The sequence below is a fragment of the Akebia trifoliata genome, chromosome 6, assembly GCF_017979445.1.
Source record: "Akebia trifoliata isolate Shusen 1 chromosome 6, ASM1797944v1, whole genome shotgun sequence".
Lineage (NCBI taxonomy): Eukaryota > Viridiplantae > Streptophyta > Magnoliopsida > Ranunculales > Lardizabalaceae > Akebia > Akebia trifoliata.
In genome coordinates, this window is record NC_141380.1 from 878,869 (window position 1) to 898,853 (window position 19,985).

The 19,985-nt window shown below is 33.1% G+C and overlaps 1 protein-coding gene and 1 long non-coding RNA gene across 7 annotated transcripts; one reads left to right on the forward strand and one right to left on the reverse strand.

Moving 5' to 3' along the window:
* Positions 1 to 385: 385 nt before the first annotated feature.
* Positions 386 to 7,504, reverse strand: LOC147399399 (uncharacterized). 5 transcript variants are annotated; one of them, XR_015179055.1, is made up of 10 exons: positions 7,167 to 7,504; positions 6,330 to 6,403; positions 5,266 to 5,444; positions 5,005 to 5,095; positions 4,036 to 4,136; positions 1,793 to 1,953; positions 1,505 to 1,603; positions 1,147 to 1,209; positions 756 to 1,046; positions 386 to 664 (listed from the first exon to the last, which is right to left on the reverse strand). It is a non-coding gene; the product is annotated as an uncharacterized LOC147399399 (long non-coding RNA). The 5 variants fall into 5 exon arrangements; XR_015179052.1 differs by having other exon boundaries at positions 5,014 to 5,095; positions 7,167 to 7,503; XR_015179054.1 differs by having other exon boundaries at positions 5,014 to 5,095; positions 5,266 to 5,305; positions 7,167 to 7,500.
* A 3,039-nt stretch (positions 7,505 to 10,543) lies between these two features.
* RDM4 (RNA-directed DNA methylation 4) lies at positions 10,544 to 14,500 on the forward strand. 2 transcript variants are annotated; one of them, XM_086444755.1, is made up of 11 exons: positions 10,544 to 10,915; positions 11,017 to 11,100; positions 11,215 to 11,303; positions 11,421 to 11,492; positions 12,091 to 12,132; positions 12,431 to 12,585; positions 12,681 to 12,799; positions 13,558 to 13,645; positions 13,734 to 13,804; positions 13,887 to 14,165; positions 14,316 to 14,500. In XM_086444755.1, the coding sequence occupies exons 1-10, from the start codon at positions 10,807 to 10,809 to the stop codon at positions 14,120 to 14,122; spliced, it is 1,065 nt and encodes a 354-aa protein (XP_086300881.1). In that variant the 5' UTR covers positions 10,544 to 10,806; the 3' UTR covers positions 14,123 to 14,165; positions 14,316 to 14,500. The 2 variants fall into 2 exon arrangements, with proteins under 2 accessions (XP_086300881.1, XP_086300880.1); XM_086444754.1 differs by lacking the exon at positions 14,316 to 14,500 and having other exon boundaries at positions 13,887 to 14,298.
* Positions 14,501 to 19,985: the final 5,485 nt, after the last annotated feature.

A 19,985-nucleotide genomic window follows, 5' to 3' on the forward strand; every position in this document is an offset into this window, starting at 1 on the left:
TTTAGGTTGATGGATGATTCTTGAACGCTCCAAGTTATTCAAGCCTGCCCAAACAACTGGTCCAACTGGAGCTGAGCAGATTTTGTGAAGAGCCCTTTTGCCATAAAATACTCTTGTTAAGATGTTTCTGACTCTTATTTTGAAGGAAAATCCAGTTAAGCTGAAGGTAAGGTTGGACACTTAGGGATTTAAGGGGTCAGGTTGGACACTTGGTGGGCAAAAAATCAAAGTGACCTTAGATTAACCCGAAAACTTAAACTTGGTCTGGACACACATTGAGCAGGTGCAAGTCTATATCCTTCTAGATGGTCCACAAGAGTGTGTGCTACTGCAAGATCTCAAATTCAAGATACAAATGTTTACATGGGGGCTTTAAGAACAAATGTAAACCAAAAAGCTTTTATCATTTCTGCCATGAAAGAACACAAAACTTTTACATACAAGTTAAAGACAACTATTTTTTCTCCTCAGTTTATCACCACTCATGGGAAAGAAAAAAAAGGAAAAAAAAAATGTACAAATGTGGCAAGGCAAGAAAAAGTTCAAACCCAGGCAGGTTTGTTAGCATCTACTTGTCTCTCTAGATTTTAATCATTTCTATCTATGTACAATCAGAGTGGGGAAGTCCTTTTCATCGGTCAGACCATGTGACTGCATTGCAACCCTGCAGATCCAAGCACGAGAAAAACTAAATCATTATCTTAGGTATGTTGTAGAACACCAAATCAAATTTTCATGAGTTAGAATTCCCATACTTTTCCGAATCCGCACTCGATGTTAGTCTGAATATATGTGTCGCCAGTGATGGAGGTCCCAATGTAAAGCCATGTGAAGCACTGGAGTAAGGTTGGCTGCTCACTTCTGACACGGGTGCATGCAATGGAAGATGCTTGAAAGCCCCAAAGTCGAGATGAATTGGGAGTTTTGGTTGTGAGGCCTCTGGATTGTCTTTTGTCACGATGTGATCTCCGCAACTGACCATGAGTCACTGGTGCTGGATTCCTTCCGCATCCAGGTGAAGGTATGTCACAGTATGAAAGATGGCTCTGCAAATTTGCAAAAAAGAATAAAAACATGCAACAAAAGGACCAGAAGATCGACCGTATAGTTAAAAATAAATAAAAAAAAGGTCTGAAATCAGTTTACCGTCTTGGGAAAGAATGCCTAGTTCCCCACATGTAAAAGCACTACATATCCGAAGGAAATTTCCTGTTTGAGAGTGGTCATGTCATCATTAGTTGATTAACAAGTACCACAAATGAATAAAAATAAAATACTTAATCTATGCAACATAAAAATGGTTAAGCTTGAAAATTTTGTTGTCTTTAAGCTTTTCTCTAAGGGGGATCTTTGCAAAGAATATTGCTTAAAAAAAGAGAAAAAAAAAATGAAACTTTAACTTCCAAGTTTACATTAAATGACAAAAGCTAAGTTACACAAGAAATTAGATACATATCTCTACAGAGAAGGAATCTTATCTTTGAATGGGAGAAAAATTGCATACCTTTACTCACACTGCGCCCAAGGTGGTTGTTTTTTTTTAAAGGGTAAACAATGTTCAGATGTTTTCGCGTAAATCCCCTGTCCTAATCCAATGTCTCAACTACAAAAGCACAAAAAAGGTTAGGATTACAAGTAAACAAGAAATGAATCTATCCAATAGTATAAAGTAAATTGAGGGATGTTACTTAATCACATTTTTTTTTTTCATTTTTATTGGTTAGTAGGAAAATAATTAAGAGAGAAACAAAAATGAAAGAAAAACATTATGCACAAGAAGAGCATTGCTTACCCAATATTTCTGGCAGTGAAGACACACAGACTGGGCCATTTAAACTGATGCAGAATTGTTCTGCTCTTCTCTTTGAAGGACTGCTAAGTGCAGTCAATCTACAGCTCCATCTGGTAGCTATGTTGAAAATATGTTTTCAACGGCACAGAACCGAACATGAACTAAAAAAAGAGATGTTAAAAAATCAATGAAGAAATCCTCGTCTTCAAATGAGATGAGAGTTAATTCTTTTCCATGAGTAGAGTAATAGAATGTGCATAGGGGGTATCACATTCAATTTTAAAGAAACCACTCCTTAAAAGAAATAAAATGCAATTCAATTACGTATGACCCACACTTTTTTACTTATTTGGTGGCCTTTGGCAATCATCTCTAAAGTATAAACTATTGTAATGGAACTCAACTGCTAGATTAATCCCAACTTTTTTGAACTCTTAAAGACTAAGAAAAATAAATAATTAGTGTTCCATTTTTTTAAACATAAGCTTGTTCCTACTAAATTATAGCTAAATTTCGCTCGGATGCCTCCCAGACCGAGATGACTCTCCCAAGTTGGTCTCATCTGAGATTTTAAACCACACATCAAACAGACAAGACAACTCAGCATAGCATCTAAACTAACTAGTACTCTGCCTCTATACTTCTTTTGTATCGACAGTTAAAGAGAAGTTTCTCTAAGAAACTTAAGAGACATCTAATAACACACTCAAAAGATTTACAACAAAATAATAGAAGCGAGATCCTGACATAGTCACAAAATTCTCCGAATGAGGGACTAGCCGATTAATTTGATAAATTAATCGATGACTTATCGATTGATCATGAAATATGGTAAAAAATTTACCGTTCAACCTCAAATTTTTATTTCCTTCAACATTTAAATCTCAATAACAAGATAAGGGTTTTTTTAAGGGGTTGAAGATGATCGATTTTTGTTAGAAATCTTAAAATATTGTTTTATATTTCTCAAAAAAAAATTCAATTTTTTTGACAAAACTTTCATGAATGTATCCAAATTAACCGCCCATCGAATAATTACCGAATCCGAACTGTGTTACTATGAATCTGGTGTACAATTTAAGACTTGTAAAAATCCAACAAAAAAAAAAAACATAACTTTGTAGCTATAGAGGTAAATAATTACAGAACAAATAAAAATGACAAAATTATCAAAATAAAATCAAGCAAATAAAGGGAAAAAGATCCTCACCACACCTCCAAGATAGTATCTAATTATCCAATGTAACTAATTGATAATTGTCACCCTCATCTGCTCAGAGACCATTGTGGGATAAATTTGACATATTATCTCCATTGTTCAGCTCTAAGCCAATGGTCCTCGCCAATTGACAATGGGTCTATCTAAGTCCTATTTGGGGAAGCTAGAAAATGGAATTTTTTTGAGGAAATTCTATCTGAGTCTATAAAGAGATGAACAACAAAGGTTTAAAAAACAGAAGGGAATGTTTCAAGAAACAAAAAAAAATTGGGCTTGAAAGGAGAATGGTCTAATTTGTGCTCCCACCCATTTTACTAGTTTTTGAGCTCATCTCAATAGGTGCCTAATTAGGAATCTAAGACTATGGCATTATGGCTAAACTTCATGTCATTTAATCTTAAACCCTAAACTCTATAATTCAATATTATATGATAAAGTACATAGGTTGTTTTATTTATTTTGTTTAATTATAAAAATTTATTTAAATTTTGTACATAAAGTAGGGTTTGATCAATTCAAACATGATGAAAATCTGAAGTGGCGAAAGTATTATTCAATGTTTATGAATCAATTTTGGGTCCAATCCAATCTTTCTTATATTGGTCAATGTAACAAATATAGTAGATTTATTATGACTAAATCGAGAAAGAAAATAATTAATGTAATTCTTTATAGATACCATTTATTTTTCTTAAAATCACTTTCATTACTCATACATCACGTGCGGTGCGCATGCCCAGGGTGGATCAAGAACAATAAAAAATAAATGATAGGGAATTAAAGTATTATATTTATTAAATTATTACTTAGTTTTATAGGAGTTACATGAGAAAAAATAATTATTTAACCTTCTTATTGTGATAGGGCTAATAAATACATTATGCACAAACACTATAGGTATAAAATGGTGCATTCACACACAAACAAGACAAAGAACTACCATCCAATGACATACATTTTGTACATTGATCTACTACAAAATAATATAAAAAAATGAAGATAGTGAAAGTAAATACTAACTTACTTCCAATAACAAAAGACTTGGCTCTAAGCTGAGCGGGATAAACAAACATGACTCATTTAACCGATCCCAAATCTTCCGGCTAAAACTTTGTTGTAGTACACCTACCAAAAAACAATAACAACTTGGGGTGAGGGACAAGTGAATACTTGTTATGTATCATGTAACCAAAAATCTTGACTAAGTTTAAAAACTAGCACCACGGTTTAAAATCTCGTTTCAATCCAATGTTTCAATTTCTTCAAAAATTGAAATGAAACTGAAACATTGTCGAAACATTCTCAAAATATTCGAAACCTTCAAAATATTAATAACATTTCTAAAAAAGTTCTTTCCCAGAAGACCATGGTAGAAGGGGTATTTCAACAGTTTGAAAATATATGGGTATAAAAAATATTTACTAGAATATGAGAACTAATCTATATGTCCTAGTCCTCTAAAGAAGACCAAGGTCAAATGTGTTTTACTTGTTGGTGAAGGAAGTGTAGAGCAACTTTTATTTAAAAGCTTGTAAAGCAAGTCAAGGAATTCGAGATGTCAAGAGTAGAGAGAGAAACAAGGTACTCTCTCATGCAAATCCCTCCCCAGATCTCTTTCTTCTCACAGATATATCGTAATTTCTCTCTCTCCTCTCGTAGATTTCCCTCGCGAGATTTCTTTCTCTCCTCTCGCAGATCTCACTCGTCAAATTTCTCTCGCAAATCCCTCCCTCAAATATCTTTGACAGACCTCTCTCCCCCAGATATCTCTATTAGAGATCTCTAAATCATAAATAAATAAATCAAAAATAGATCAAAACTTGGAATGTTTCGATTTGTATGTGATTTCATCTCAACATGACAAAAACACGAAACATTTCATACGAAAAAAAAAAAAAAATTTAACCATGACTAAAAATAAAAATAAAATATCACATGATATACAAATCAATGAAAATTTCCATCCAAGAGATTAAAAGGTTTATACACTTACAAGACTTACCCTACAAAACTCTACTTAAAATGTCTGATGATAGATCCATCATTTGCCCTCTCTGACAATCATATTCATGTCCTACAATTACCTATAAAATGGAAAATATAATTAAAGTTCAAGTCCCAATATTTTTTTATTTGAATCATGACAATGAAAATAGATAGAAAATTATAAGAATGGAAATAAATAGATTCTTAAATGAAATATGTTTAACTTAACCTTAATTTTAAAATCTATTCATCAAATAAGACCGCTTACCAGGTAAATGGGGGAGATTGTCTATCATCGTCTTCCATGCCTAGTGAAAAAAAAAAATCATGAATCACTAGGTTTCATCTTCTCAATGTTGTAACATGATTCATTTTCATCAAAATCGCTAAACACTCATGTTACAATTTTTCCCCTCAACCTTACTGTAAATTTCTCCGATGCTCTACCTGAAGAGAACGTGAGTATAAATAATATGTGAGCAAGGAGGTATTGTCAAGTTTACTGTGGGCTATATGCTGTAACTAATAAATGTTACATTAAAAATTATATTATTTAACATTTGTTTATAATCTCTAAAATGAATACAGACAACATCCTCATCATTTTTGTTGAACTGTCTATTTTGTTTTTAGTATGGGTTTTATTCTAACGCTTCATGCAGGTTTTCTTGTAACGCCCCATGTACAGTCTGTCAGTGTTCAGTCTGAACATACATTAATTAACCGAGTTGTCAAGCAATCGTTGGTATCTTTTTAATAACTCGCGCTTCATCAACCTGCAATATATTTTCGTGTTTTTAAATTTGTATCATGTATATCTCATGTGTTGTTGGGCTTGAATTCAGGCCCAAACTCATTTTAAGGGCTTATATGTGTAGCTAGGGTGACAATCTTACAATGACCCGCAAACACGACTCAAAACAACAAGAAATTAGTGGGTTTGGGTCATTATAGTGTCAACCCATCTAACATGATTATTAAATGGGTCGGGTCTAGGTTAGGGGTGTCAACCTGTTGTGACACGTTTAGTTATTCTATCGTTTACTTGTATTTTTAAATATATCAACAATTATTTAATAAGTTTTTTAAATTACTCACTTTTGGTGATAAAACTTAGTTTATGTTTTGTGATACTTAATTTATGTTGGTAGATATTGGTTTATCGGTTTGTGACTTTATTTTTAATAATGGTATTCTATTTTTGTGGTGGAAATGTAACATATTTTTTCCAATAAATATTAGAATTTTATTAAACAGTATACCTATTTATAAATGGGTTGGGTTGGGTTTGAGTTTGAGTTTGGGTTTGGTAAATTTTCATAACACCCTTACCTCAACACGACACGGCCCATTGCCACCCCTATGTGTAGCTCAAATTCTGTGAGTGAATGCCCGTTGAACCACGCCTATCAATGTGCAGTCATATAATAATAAAATTAAAACACTTTGTAGATTTTACTGCAATAAACAAAAATCTTATATACCATAAATACGACATCAATATACAAAAGTCCAATCTAATCTTTATGAATCTTGTCAAAATACCTATATTGAATATAAATTTTTAAATAACGCATTGACTTTAAACCAAAAATATTTTTAAAACGAATCTACGACTACATTCAAGAAATTGAAAGTCCCTAGCTCCTTGGATTCAATTCTTAGCTTCTAAACTTAACGATGATTGAATTCTAACAAAGGTTGGGCTTCAAAGCTTGTCTCAAAACTCTACTTTCTTTGATGATCAGGTTATAAAACACTTAGCGATTTGAATAATTTCTTTAACTAGTTTAGTTTTTGATTCACTGTCTAACAAGATTAAAACCTAACACAAAGGTCAAGGGACAAATGAGTTTTAGATTCGACTTCTATAGAATGATACATGTTTAAAAGAAAATAATTAGGAATTGAGTTTTTATATACTTATATATTTTCGCTTAAAATATATTTTAGTTACTGGCTTAAAACATTCAAATTGGGCGCACCTAAACTACATTTTTATGTGTTCTAAACCTAATATCATTGCATGATTGACTTAAAGATTCTCTTATCACAACTTTGATCAATAATCGACAATTTCAGTATATTTATTTTTCAAGATTAGTAATAATTTTTAAGGTGTTACATTCCATGCTACAAATAAGAAAAACCCTAGAAACGAGAGCTTACGTCGAGATGTTTGAGAAGCTCTTCGACAGAAGAGGGAGGGTTGAGAAGTTTGTTCCCAGCTTCCACGAATTGGTCTTCGATTCCTTTCTCCGCCATTTTTTCTCGTTTCAGATCTTCAGAGTTTCGATTTCCACTGAAACTCACTCCATTTGAACCCTGAAAGAAACCCTAGAAACCATCGAAAGGAACAATAACAGAACCAACTATTCAGCAAAGACCGCCTTCATCTTCTTTGTTCACAGCCATCGCCATCCCCATTCAGCAATGAGATTTTGCTTGTTAACGTGGAGAAGATTGAGAGCTCATAAAGCAAACGAATAATTTCTCAAAACTATTTCTGCTTCAAATTCAGATGTACCATATCTTTTTTTTTTTTTTTTTTTTTTTTTTTTTTTTTTTTTTTTTATGTTTTTATTCTGTTTAGATTTGTTGGGTTTTTGTGTTTCGTTGACCACCCATTTGGATTTATGTTCTCAATTACTTGATATTAGTTAATTTGGGTATCTTAATTTATGGGTTTCCTGATATAATCCTGTCATGTCAAGTGAGTGGTAATTAATCATCCAAGCAAATCACAATTTTTATAACTGATAGTAGTGTTGGAATCTTGGGTGATTCTTTGTTGATGAGGAAATAAAAAGAGAATATGACTTGATAGAATGGGTTGCTTGGACTATGCAAATTGATATCTTTGAGGCCTGTTAGAAGCTTTTGAGACAATTTCCGTGATGCTGGTTGTATTTTTTTTGTTTAATTTAGCTGGTTTTGTGAGGATACATGAAATGGGTTATTTTTCTTCTTTTTTCCTTGTGAGTTCAATGAAAAATTATGGAAACTGTTTTTTGGGGAAAAAAACAAAAAAATAAAAAAAACAAAATAGGTCCTCGAGATTGAAACTCGTCACTTTGACTGAGTTTTTCCAAAAACTCGTTTGTGTCAATGAGACAACTCACATCTCGACCGAGTTACAAACCACCAACTCAAGCTAAAAGAAACGCGAGCTACCTGCCATCTCTCCCTCCCTCTCCCGTAGGTACTGAAGGAATAATTTATTTTTTATTTTCTCAGGCAATGTTGATCTTTTCCCTTCTCGATAGAACTCGAGGGGAGGATGGGTTTTAAGAAAAAATGATTTTTTTTTCTTGAATCTGGTTAATCCTTAGGTATGCTACAAATAATATGTGCTTGCTTTCATATTTTTCAACATAAAATTTCATACACTCTTCATTAAAAAAGAAGAAGTATTGTCGAATTTTTTGTTTTTAAAAAAGAAATATATTTTGAGTTAAAAATGATGTTATAATGTTTTTATTGAATAAAAACAGTAGCTGTTATTTTTTTAGAGCATAAGTTATTGACTTATAATGTTAAAAACAGTAATCCTTACATATAAGGGCATTCTGATCATTTTAACAAAATTTAAAATAGTTTTCAAACACAAAACTTTGTCAGAAGTACTTTTTAGAACCTGCATCCAAACTAGGACTGTCAACGGATAGATATCCGATCGGATAGTGCTATATCCGATTCGAATCCGAAAAAATATTGATATCCGAATTCGAATTTGAATCCGATCGAATGTCACTAACCAAGATTTGAATTCGAATTCGAAAAATATATTGGATATTCGATAATATCTGATTCGATAAAAACCTTGCAAAAATTAGATTTATCTATACCATCATCTTCAATCTGTAAAAATCAAATCGATTTTTCTATTTTTTTTCTCCAAAATCTTCAATCTATTTCAGTTTAAAAATCAAATAAACTTTGATTTTTTGAAGAAAAAAATAGTTTTAAAATCAAATAAACTTTAATTTAAAAAAAAAAATTTGAATAAAACATCAAGTATTTTTTACATCAACTTGAAGAAATTGATTTTCAAAAACTAAATCAAGATTATTTTGATTGAGGTTGAAGTTGATGGATTTTGAAGGGGAAAAAAGGATTTTATTGTGTGTGTGTGTGAGAGAGAGAGAGAGAAGAAGAAGTACCTACCTTGATGCTCGTTGGTCGGAGAAGAGTGTGGCTATGGAGCTCGCACAATCAAAACAACGAAACCCACACTGGTTCTTGCATTTATGTTGAGACTTGAGAAAGAAGATAAACATTGTTAAATTTAGTTGTGTAACATGAATACGTAACACGCATACTTAAATCAGAGCAGATATTATCGAATCGGATTTCGTAACATCTAAATTCGTCTATGAAACTCATTTGAATGTTAAAATAACATATGATTCCGAATCCGATTTTTCGAATTTGAATTCGGATTTCGATTATCTATTGACACCTCTAATCCAAACATACAATACATATCCAACTACTTTAGACAGTACTTTTAAGAATACTCATGTTCTAAGTACTACTGGCTCTTGTATCCACACCGGCCCAAAAATTCTCAATCCTCAACCCTCTCTCGTGTTTATCTCTCAAATTGTGCCCAAAAGATGAACTCCTTTCTCTCGATCGATATCTCTCGAAGGCCTACCCCAATCTAAGACTCAAAACGAATCGATCAACTCTCTTGACGAATAAGAACCATCAGTCCCTTGATCAACAAAGGTATCAAAATCAATTTTGCTTTACAATTGGTTGGGATTATGGACTTGCTTTGATATGGTGAGTAGATAGTACTTGTGGAGGCATTTTAGGTCTTCGAAGCCGAATGATCTTTCTGCAAAACTTAGAAGTCGAATTTCAAGGAGATCAATGTGAATCCAATATTGATCTCAAGATTGTGAGAAAGGATTTAGGAGAAAATAGAGTGCTGATTTTCTAACTAGAAAGTCTTCACTCGGCTAATGTGGTATGGACACGAAATCATATATATTTTCCTCGAGATACACAATTACACATCCATTTATCATTGGGGAAAATATGAATAAGAACCAAAAATTGAGGATGAAGGATTTGAATTTGAATTTGAATAATGATTTTCTAACTAGAGAGTCTTCACTCGGTCAATACTCGATTGACGTGGCATGGATATGGAATCATAAATCTTTTTCATCTAGATACACAATTGCATTTTATAGGAATTTGCTGTTATATATCTCTAGAAACAAGATCTATGATTTCGTGTCCACGCCATGTTAGTCGAGTATTGACCGAGAGAAGACTTTCTAGTTAGAAATCAACACTCTTAGAATTTGGGTTTTTGAGGGGTGGAGATAATGAAATTGGCAGAGAAATTTGAGGGGAAAACGAACACATTCTCACACTATTTTATATATAAAGTAAAAGAAGAATAAAAGGTCATGTCATAAAAATAAAAATAAAAAAACTTTTTTATGAGTATCAAATCTTTAAGAGGAGACCGAGGTCAAGGGCATGTCGTCAAAGTGGGTTTCTCAAATACAAAACTGTAGGGGAGGGAGGGAAAGAAAGAGAGAGAGAGAGACTCTGACGCTCCAGCGATCTAGGTAACTGAACCTCTCTCTCTCTCTCTCTCTCAGAGTAAAAACCAAACTAGACTGAACGAAACTTGAATGTCTCAATTCCATAATCCATACTTGTTTCGTCTCGGAAAGTTGAAAAATCGAAACGTTTCGGTCCAAACATTCCGAAACGAAACTGTTCTCTAGTTCCCATTTCTTAATTCACACTTTTCATCTTTTTCATTCAAGGGAAGAACTCTATGGCGGATGTTGGCGAAAGCTCTACTTCGAATTTGAATTCGGTGGACATGAAACCAGTGGTTGTTAGGGTCAAAAGAAAAGCTATCCAATCTCATCTTGAAGCCTTCTGTGAGACCCAAATTCTTTTTTGATTTCTATCATTCTCTTTTGGTTTTTTCCGAAGATATTGGAAACAAGGTTTTAATTTGGGGTATTTTCATTGTTATTAGGGTTAGAAATCAACGAAAGGCGTCCTCTTAAGCGACGATTGTTGGATTTAGGAAAACTTTCGATCTCTGATTCAACTGAAAAAGGTACTAATTAAACAAAAAAAATGGGGTTAATGTTTTTTGTTGTTTAAGAATTAATTTTTTTGATTAGGTTGGTTAAAATGATTAAAAATGTGTTTTTTATTGGATTGGTTTTAGAGGAATCGAAGGGCAAAAAGATTTTCGTTCAACATGTAGAGACAGTGAGCAGTTCTGAGGCCTCGCTCGATGTTTTGCAATCTTTAGTGGTCAGTATTGATTTGTTGTTTTATTGAAATTGTTTGTTTGTTTTTTTTTCTTTTTCGAATCCTTTAAAATGTGATGGTTACAAATCAAGTAATAATAAGTGATTATTTCTTTAACAGCCGAATTCTGCCAATGCATCTGAATTCCAAGCAAAGGTTGAGGAACGAAGACGAACTTTCAAACAGGACAATGCAAGTTCTATCTCTCTACGAAATACAATCATTTGTGGACCTTTTATTCTTCTTTTACTTTATATACAGAATAGTTGTGAGAATGTGTTCATTGAAGGCAAGGTAGATATATAGTTGATTGTTTTATTATAGTAGTTCTTGTATTTAGGATACTAGTTTGTATTTTCATACCATAATAAATATCTATGGTATTAAATGAAAGCTTCGACCTTTTTAATAGAATAATGCTGAAGTGACCTCAAGCTGGAACCTCATATCGCACATCTTGACGTGAAAGTGTATGGGAACCATAGATTTTCATCGAGATACGAGTGAAATAGCATCTATGGTTCCTATCGACTTTCACATCAAGAAGTGTGATATGAGTTTCCAGCTTGAGGTCACTCCAGCACAACTCTTTTTAATACATTTTCGAGTAACAACTTCAATCTTGTCTGATGTTTTTTAGCATGAAATATGGTAAGTGAAACCAGTCCTTAATTCTATTTTTCACCACTAAAATCATGTTTTATATTATTTTTATCTCTTCAAATCATGTTTAAAATTGGTAGGTAGTTGTGTTACTGATATTTGGCAATTTCTATGTTGATGTCACCAGAAACATGATCAACTGCTGTCAAGATCCAGACAAGAGCATGAGGTACGTTAAACTGTAAATTTTTTTGCTATCGATGTACCTCACAAGCCAAGAACTAGCTTCGTCCTTTACTATTACTTTAATCTATGATAAGTTTAATTTATATCTTGCATTGAAAGAGGGAGAAAAAGGCCATTGAATTTTAGAATATGATACGTCACCAACATGTGAACTTTTTTTTATATACCAATTTGGAAGAATTCATGAAATATGCCCCCCATCTAAACCTATGACATTGAAGACTGCAAGTGGTTTTTCCAAGTTAACTTTGGATGGTTTCATATTTTTTCCTTATTGTTAGGTTCTGTCAAAAAACGCTCGCTTTGAACAAATATGGAAGAGCCGAAAAGGAAACAAAGATACCGTGCATGATGATCCAATACATGAAATATGTCATCTTTATGATGTTGTTCGTATTGATAGTGAGGAAAAATCCAACAAGATGGAAGAGTCAGAGTACGTAATAGCACTTGACAGTCTTTCTGTTGTTTGTCCTTTCTTCAGTAGAGCCTTTCTCTGTTATGATTTGAGTCTAACTGGTTGTGATGCAGAGATACCTCATTGGAGGACAGCGCCATGTTGTGTGGCTATTTGCCTTTAATAAGAGAGTTTCTTCCTTCTGTTGCCGCAGAAATTCAATCTGATATGCAGTCTTATTTTACAAGACAAGGTCCTCATTCCACCATTTGGTTTGTTATAGATTTGATGTTATGACATTCTTTTATCACCCAGTAATGAATTGTGCCATCAGACCTCTTTGTCCATTTGTAGGCCACCTTTTTAGATGGTTTATGTACCAGTTGGATGACTCTGTCTTCATGCCACAAACATTCCATTGACTATACCTGGGTTGTTCTTCATAACCCAGGTAACTGAGAGGCTCCATTTTCTAAAATTTGGATGTACAAGTTTTATTGAACACATAATGGTATTGAATCCAATGCTGTTCTTCCGTGGATTGATGAAGCCCATGATGAACACCAATAAAAAAAATGTAAAATGCTCATGAAGAAGACGTGGTTCTACCTGGTAAGGCATGTGTTTGTTTGGATAAGTGTTTCAGCATGTGTCCGACACATGAAAATGTCATGGTGTGGGTTCTGATGTGGGAAATTCTTAGAAAAGGGATTGTCCTTGACGGGGCCGAATTGCGATGAATACCTGCCCCATTCGAGATATTTTGATTCTCCTAGTGGTCATATTGATCAAAAGGGGGGAGGGGGACATCTGTTGGCCTACGAAGATTGGTTACAAGTTTTTAGGAAAAAAACTTTACCATTACACTCATGTGCTTGTTAAAGGTTAGCTTGAAGTATTATTTGAAGAACAGATATGCTTCTTAGTCCATTTTTAATCTTTGAGACAGTCCCTCATTACTTCATTTCGTTAATGGTACTTAATGGGTGTTTGTTCTTGTTGTGTGTGCAGCTTTGACAGATGACTACGTATATGACTTGTATGCCGTGCAGGATGAGTTGAACACAGCTGATGAAGATGCTTTAGACTCGTATCCTCTGTAAGGACTTTAGATTCCCGTGTTCTCCACCTCTATCTCATTTTGAATATGAATTTTCTCACATCAAAGTACGGGTTTTCTTGTCCAGGGTTCAGGTAGAAGATGATGATTTCTTCGATGGGCCAATTCAATCTGAGTTTGAAAGCGATGATTCAAATGGTATTATTCTCTACGAATTCCTTTTCATCTCTTACTTTAAAAATGCTCTTATTTGATCATTTTATTATGTTTTGGAGCACAGCCGAAGATAATCCACTGAATGATTATCCTGATGAGGAGACATCCGAAGATGATACAGACAAGAGCAGAACTTCCCATAATGACGAATCAGAAGAAGTTGAGAGCATTAGTTCTGGTAATCACTCTGAAGAACTTGGTAAAAGAAACCTGGAAGATTATGAAGATGAAGACTCATTAAATGAAGAGGAAGAGCATTTCATATATAACGATCATGATGATGACACGCAACATCATTGAGCCTTGTTTCCATATGATCATCAGTTTGACACACATAGACGAGGTATTGCTGTTAGTTTTATCTTTAGGAATGGTGCTGTATTGAACAAAGGTTACAATGTATAGGCAGAGCACCCTATAATGAAAATTTTCCTTGATGGGATCAGTTACTTAGGAATGGAAACTCAATTTTTTCATGTTTGTATTCCATTAGGTGGGCCGTCACATTGATGTGAACCCATCAAATTGCAGGGCTACCAATGCAGTTTTATCTCAAAACTTGCATTGATCAGGATATCTATACAGGTAAATTTACTTTCCTTCAAATTTGAACCTTTTTTTTTTCCTATTTATGTGGTGTTCCATGGGATTTAATTAATATCATGTACTATTATATTATTATAGTGAACATGTAAATAATATTGTTGAAATTGTTCTAAAGTTATATATTGGATAATTTAGACACAACTCTACAGGTTTTGGTGAATTTTTTAAGATACGTGTGCTTTCAAATAGAGTATATGTCCCCTTGATCAAGGTCATCAATTCATTATACCTCACCTTCAACCTTCAAATCTTGATCAACTCCGATTTTTGTTGTGGTTGAAGATGATGGATCTTTGGGAAGTAAATCATGTTTTTTTTTTGTTTTTGTTTTTGTTTTTGTTTTGCTTTGTTGCAATAGGCTGAAGACCATGGGTTTTTAGTAGTAAAATTGTGATCTCACAGGAGAGTAGTGAAGGGGAATTTTATCCATATGGAACCATGGGTATCTCAAATATCCATTAAACATGTAGGGGTGTAAAAACCACCCTTATTTATTTGCATGGATTGATTGTACTTTTTACAATATTGTCTCACATGCACCGGTTCATAGGTTCTCAATTAGATGGGTGAGGTATATGCGGTTGTTGAAGGTGAATGAATTTTATAAAAAGACTCCATTTATTCTTATTACTACTATTAACATGTTTTAAAATCTTGTTTCGATCCAGTGTTTTGATTTTTCCAAAAATTGAAATGTTCCCGAAACATTGGAGACATTCAGTACATTGACACAATGTTTATAAATAATAAAAAATTTGTTCATATTGGACTGTGTTCAAAGGGCATATCATGAGTTTGAAACACAAGGTATCTCAAATATTTATGAAAAATGAGGATGTTATCTCTTAAAAAAAAAGCCTAGTCTTTTAGACAAGACCAATGTCAATGGCAGGTTGTTCAATTAAAGTCAGACCTAGCTTTCAATTTTTTAGATAAAAAAGCTAGAAAACAAAAGAGGAGAAAAAGAAAACGAGCGAGCTATGATGTCGTCACACATCAGCCGATGACATCAATCAAGTATTTCTCTCTCTCTGTTTTTCTCCCCACATCTCCTTGTAGATCTGAGCAAGAAAAATCGGAAGAAAATTATCGAAATCTTATTTGTTTTGAGTTGGGTGTTGTTTTGTCTCGGCTAGGTAAAATTCTAAAACATTACGAAATGAGTCGAAATTTTAAATCATGACTATTAAGGGGTATACTATTTGCACCCACTTTATTGCTTGCCTTGCTCATTTAAAAGTGGTAGAAAGGTAGTGATTTTAATATTTTTACTGCTTTCACTTACTATTCCCTATCGAATCGGTTCGGTCTCCTCCTCCTTATCTCTCTCATTCGTCTCTTCCTCTTTCTCATTCTTCTTTGAACTTATGTAAGTTTCAATTAGGGTTCATGGTACAAGAAGTAATACCCTTAGAGGTTGTAAAAATAGGTTAGTAATGATCGTAAAAACCTCAACTTCTAATCTAGTAGTTGTTAGAAGATCCCATAAGCGAAACAAAAAATTCAAATGAAGTTTCATTGAGTAGGTTAGAATCAAATTTGTCAAAATAGATTCAGTAAGAATCTATTGAATCTACCTTACAAGGATTTAATAGGTTTCTGCAATGTTCCAATCGATAGATTCTTATCGAGTCCTTTCTGGTGGATTCGATAGGAGTCTATCAAGTTGCAATGTAAATTGTCAATAGTTTTCTAGTGAACAAAATCTTCCCAATGAGCAAAAAAATCAGTCTTGTGACGAGTAATTTCGCTATTTATTAGAAAATAACATTTTAAGTGGGTGCATATAGCACGCACCTAGTATTAAAACATAAGACACCTCCAAAAGCTCGTAAAGGGCCTCCAATGCCTTTGACAGCTTAAATGGTATCCCAAATCGTTTGTAAAACGGATATCCCTTTTGGACTGTTTTTCTAGAGAAGATCGAGAGATAATATATATGTATTATAATAAGGTGCATGATATGTATTATATTATTGTTATGGTGCATCTCATCACATATCTTGAAAAATTAAAATTGTATCAATCAAGGTCAATTAACTATATTAGATTGAATAATTGATTGTCTTTTCATATCGGCAGATCTTTTGAATTGTATAAATTTGATATGGTTTACTTACCTACTTATCTCTATGTAAATTTTCTATTATTTTTATCCTAAAAATATTAATAGTAAGAAAACCCCCTCTCTCTCTCTCTCTCTCTCTTTCTTTCTGTAAAAGTGAAATTAAAAAAACAATATTGTTCATTAAGGAAGAGATTCTTGTGCATGGCTAGTCGGTAATAACCACTATTAAATACTAACTAATAATGGTCTATATGCACAAAAATTGAGAAGAACAAATAAATATCATTTTGAGTTGTGATAAAATAATGACCCTTGTGCCCCCATCACATAATCATAGATCATATGCATTAAGATACGTAGAACCAAATATATTTTTCCTTGTGTATCTCAAGGCATTTGATCTATGATTCTATGATGAAGGCATTTGTTAGAGGGGAGCGTCATATTATCACGGTTTTATCATTTTTTTTTTTTATAATGAAAATTGACAAATAAACAAGTCTATATCGATCACACATACCACTTTTAATAAAAAAGCCCATCTCGATCACATATTATATATTATCTTGCATATATTTATATAAAGAGAGAGAGCATTATCACCGTAACAACAACAATAATAATAAATTAAGTAGTGGTAGCGAGAAGTAGTTGAGAAAGGACGGAAGAAAGACCCAACCCTTGAAGTTAACGTAATCAAGTGGTCTATTTTAGCTTAATTGATTTTAATATTGGAGTTCCATTCATCTTTCACTCTCCATCCCATCAACCAAAAGAAATGTCTTTCATTATCACTCCTTCCTATACCTAATGTGCAACTTCTCCATGACCTCTCACTTCAATATGCCAACCCCACTCATAAGTGGAGAAACGGGTTTGACGTATGTGACCTCATCTTCATGTTAGAGATCCATAAACTGCCAGACTTGTTTTGAGTTCAATAATATTCTTAAAGAAATTATGTGTAGGTAAGGTAACCATTATGATTCTTTCCCACGTGTCAATGTCTCATGTCTAAATAGTAACGAGTTTGGTTTTATGTTGATGAGTCAGATTACACAACTCACATAATAAGCCGACCGGAAACAAGCTTGAGAGTGATTGAATTAAAGAATTTGATGAGTGTGTTTTTACGTGCCAACAACCATTTTTGTTTTTTTTTTTCTTTTTGTGTTCTTCCCTTCATTATATATATATATATATATATATATATATATATATATATATTATTTCTTATCAGAATAAAAAAATTGTCATTTTTATTTTTTTCTAATCAATTATCTTGTAATCACATGCTCTTGACATGTGAGTTGAGGTTGGGAATTGAGAATTGAGATCTATCATACTCAGGTGTGGAGTCAGGATTTTCTTATAGTGATAGCGAACTATGTACAAGGGAAGATCTCACAAATCAAGCAAAGGACAATAAATCAAACAAATAGTCGAAAATCATGTTTGTACAACTAATAAATCACAGCACATTAATTCTCTGAAACAGTCAATTTTGTACAGTCTTACTCTTAGCTAATTTCCTATAATAAATCACAGCACATTAATTCTCTGAAACAGTCAACTTTGTACAGTCTTACTCTTACCTAATTTCCTATAATAGAGTTCAATACATTAATTCTCTGAAACAATCAACTTTGTACAGCCTTACTCTTAGCTAGTTTCTTAGAATAGAGTTTGTAATTCCTGTATTTAAATGCACAAGACTACCATGTAAAAGAATACAAGAAGAATTTTGTCATTTTACTATAGAACAAAGATATTGTTCTTATTCAATTCTCATCACTATGATTAGTTGTATAGTTGAAGAATTTGAAGATAAATAATTTTTAAAAGAAATTCAAAGGGTTTTAATTAAAAGTTGAAGAAAAGGATATTTAGGTCATTTCCATTTAGTATATGAGAAAGACCCGATCAAGAGGCAATGTCATCATCAAAAAATTAAGGAGGGAAGCGAGGGTGTGGGGGCAAATGGGGAGAGAGGTGAGGGAGTAAGGATAAATGGGACATGTAATTATTGAAAATATAAGGGTGTCTCAAAGCTTTGTGGAGGCAATTGCCCCCTACCAACTCCTTATTAGCTACGCCCCTAATCATACCAAATCAATAAATGCATTTCTTAACAAATGTAGTGATTTAAATCATGATTTAATATGAGAAATTTTATCTAATTCATCTTTTTAATCTCATCTTAATTTTTGTATAAATTCCTTATTTGTTTTTAAACGATGATAAATTGACGTGGTAAAACATACGGGATTTGTACGCACCTGACGTGACAAAGGCACATAATCATAGATTTTTTTCTTCGGGATACACAAGTAAAAAAAGATCAATAATTTTGTGCCTTTGCCACATCAGTCACATGCAGACCATGTATGTTTTGCCGCATCAATTTATCATTAGTCTTTCTTTTTCTCATTCAAATTCCAGTCATTTTTTACTTCTTTAAAAGTCATCTTTGAAGTAGATGGGAGGGGCTATAGGTAGAAAATAAAGGGCATTTGGGTCATTTTCTATTAATCTAAAACAGAAGAGTTAATTCAAGGGGCATGTCATAAACTTCAAACCATAGGGGTTTCTCAAATATTCTCCAAAACGTGGAGGGCATGTTTAAAACACCATATATTTTTAATGAATCACATTTTTATTGTGTCCCAATGTGTCGATCGAATTAGCGGTGGCACGCATTTCGATATCTGCAAAAGGTCCTACCACGCGTCACCTGTAGCTCTTTTATATTTATTATAGCTTTAGGTTACGAAGCATAATTACAAGAGTACCCCTCACATTAAGCAAATCCAATAATACCCATATTGAGATTTTATAACCACGCCACCTTTTGCTAATAGCACCCCAATTCATATTTAAAAATTGAAACACATCTTGGGTTCCGTTCCATTGGTAAAAGTTAGTTAAATTGGTTCGTTATAAGTAAAAGTTGGTATGTTAATAGAATCACTTTATAATCTTGGTAATTTACCTACATATTTCACTTTCAATACTAATTTAAAATGCATAAAAAGGCAAAAAGACCATTTTATCGTATTTTTGGTATGTTTTGCAAACATTTTCATAAATACGACATCGACTTAACTTTTACAGCATAAATTCCACTTGTAATAGGATTCCATCCTTTATGGCACAAGATTCCACTTATGTTGGGATTCCACTTATATTCTCATGGACAGGTGATAACTCGTCAAAGGAACCTAGTAATAATTGTCAAATTCCCATCACTTGTGTATAATAAGATTCAAAAGGTTGAATTGCAATCAACCACATAGGTAGGTAGCCTAATTACATTCTAAAGGATGTACAAATAATATTATTATAATTTGAAATGACTTGCTCACAAAAGAAATTTTAAAATTTAAAACATTAACCATCTATCGTTGGTGAGATGGCCAGGACCACACCTTAAGGAAGCAGCCTTGAGTTCAAATTCCCCCTTGAAGGCTATCCTCGGGAATTTATTCA

Coding starts and splice junctions, on each gene's coding strand:
- RDM4 (XM_086444755.1), top strand. CDS start 10,807: ATGGCGGATGTTGGCGAAAGCTCTACTTCGAATTTGAATTCGGTGGAC. Junction 11,493..12,090: donor GAACTTTCAAACAGGACAAT/GCAAGTTCTATC, acceptor TGATGTCACCAG/AAACATGATCAACTGCTGTC. Junction 12,800..13,557: donor GTCTTATTTTACAAGACAAG/GTCCTCATTCCA, acceptor TTGTGTGTGCAG/CTTTGACAGATGACTACGTA.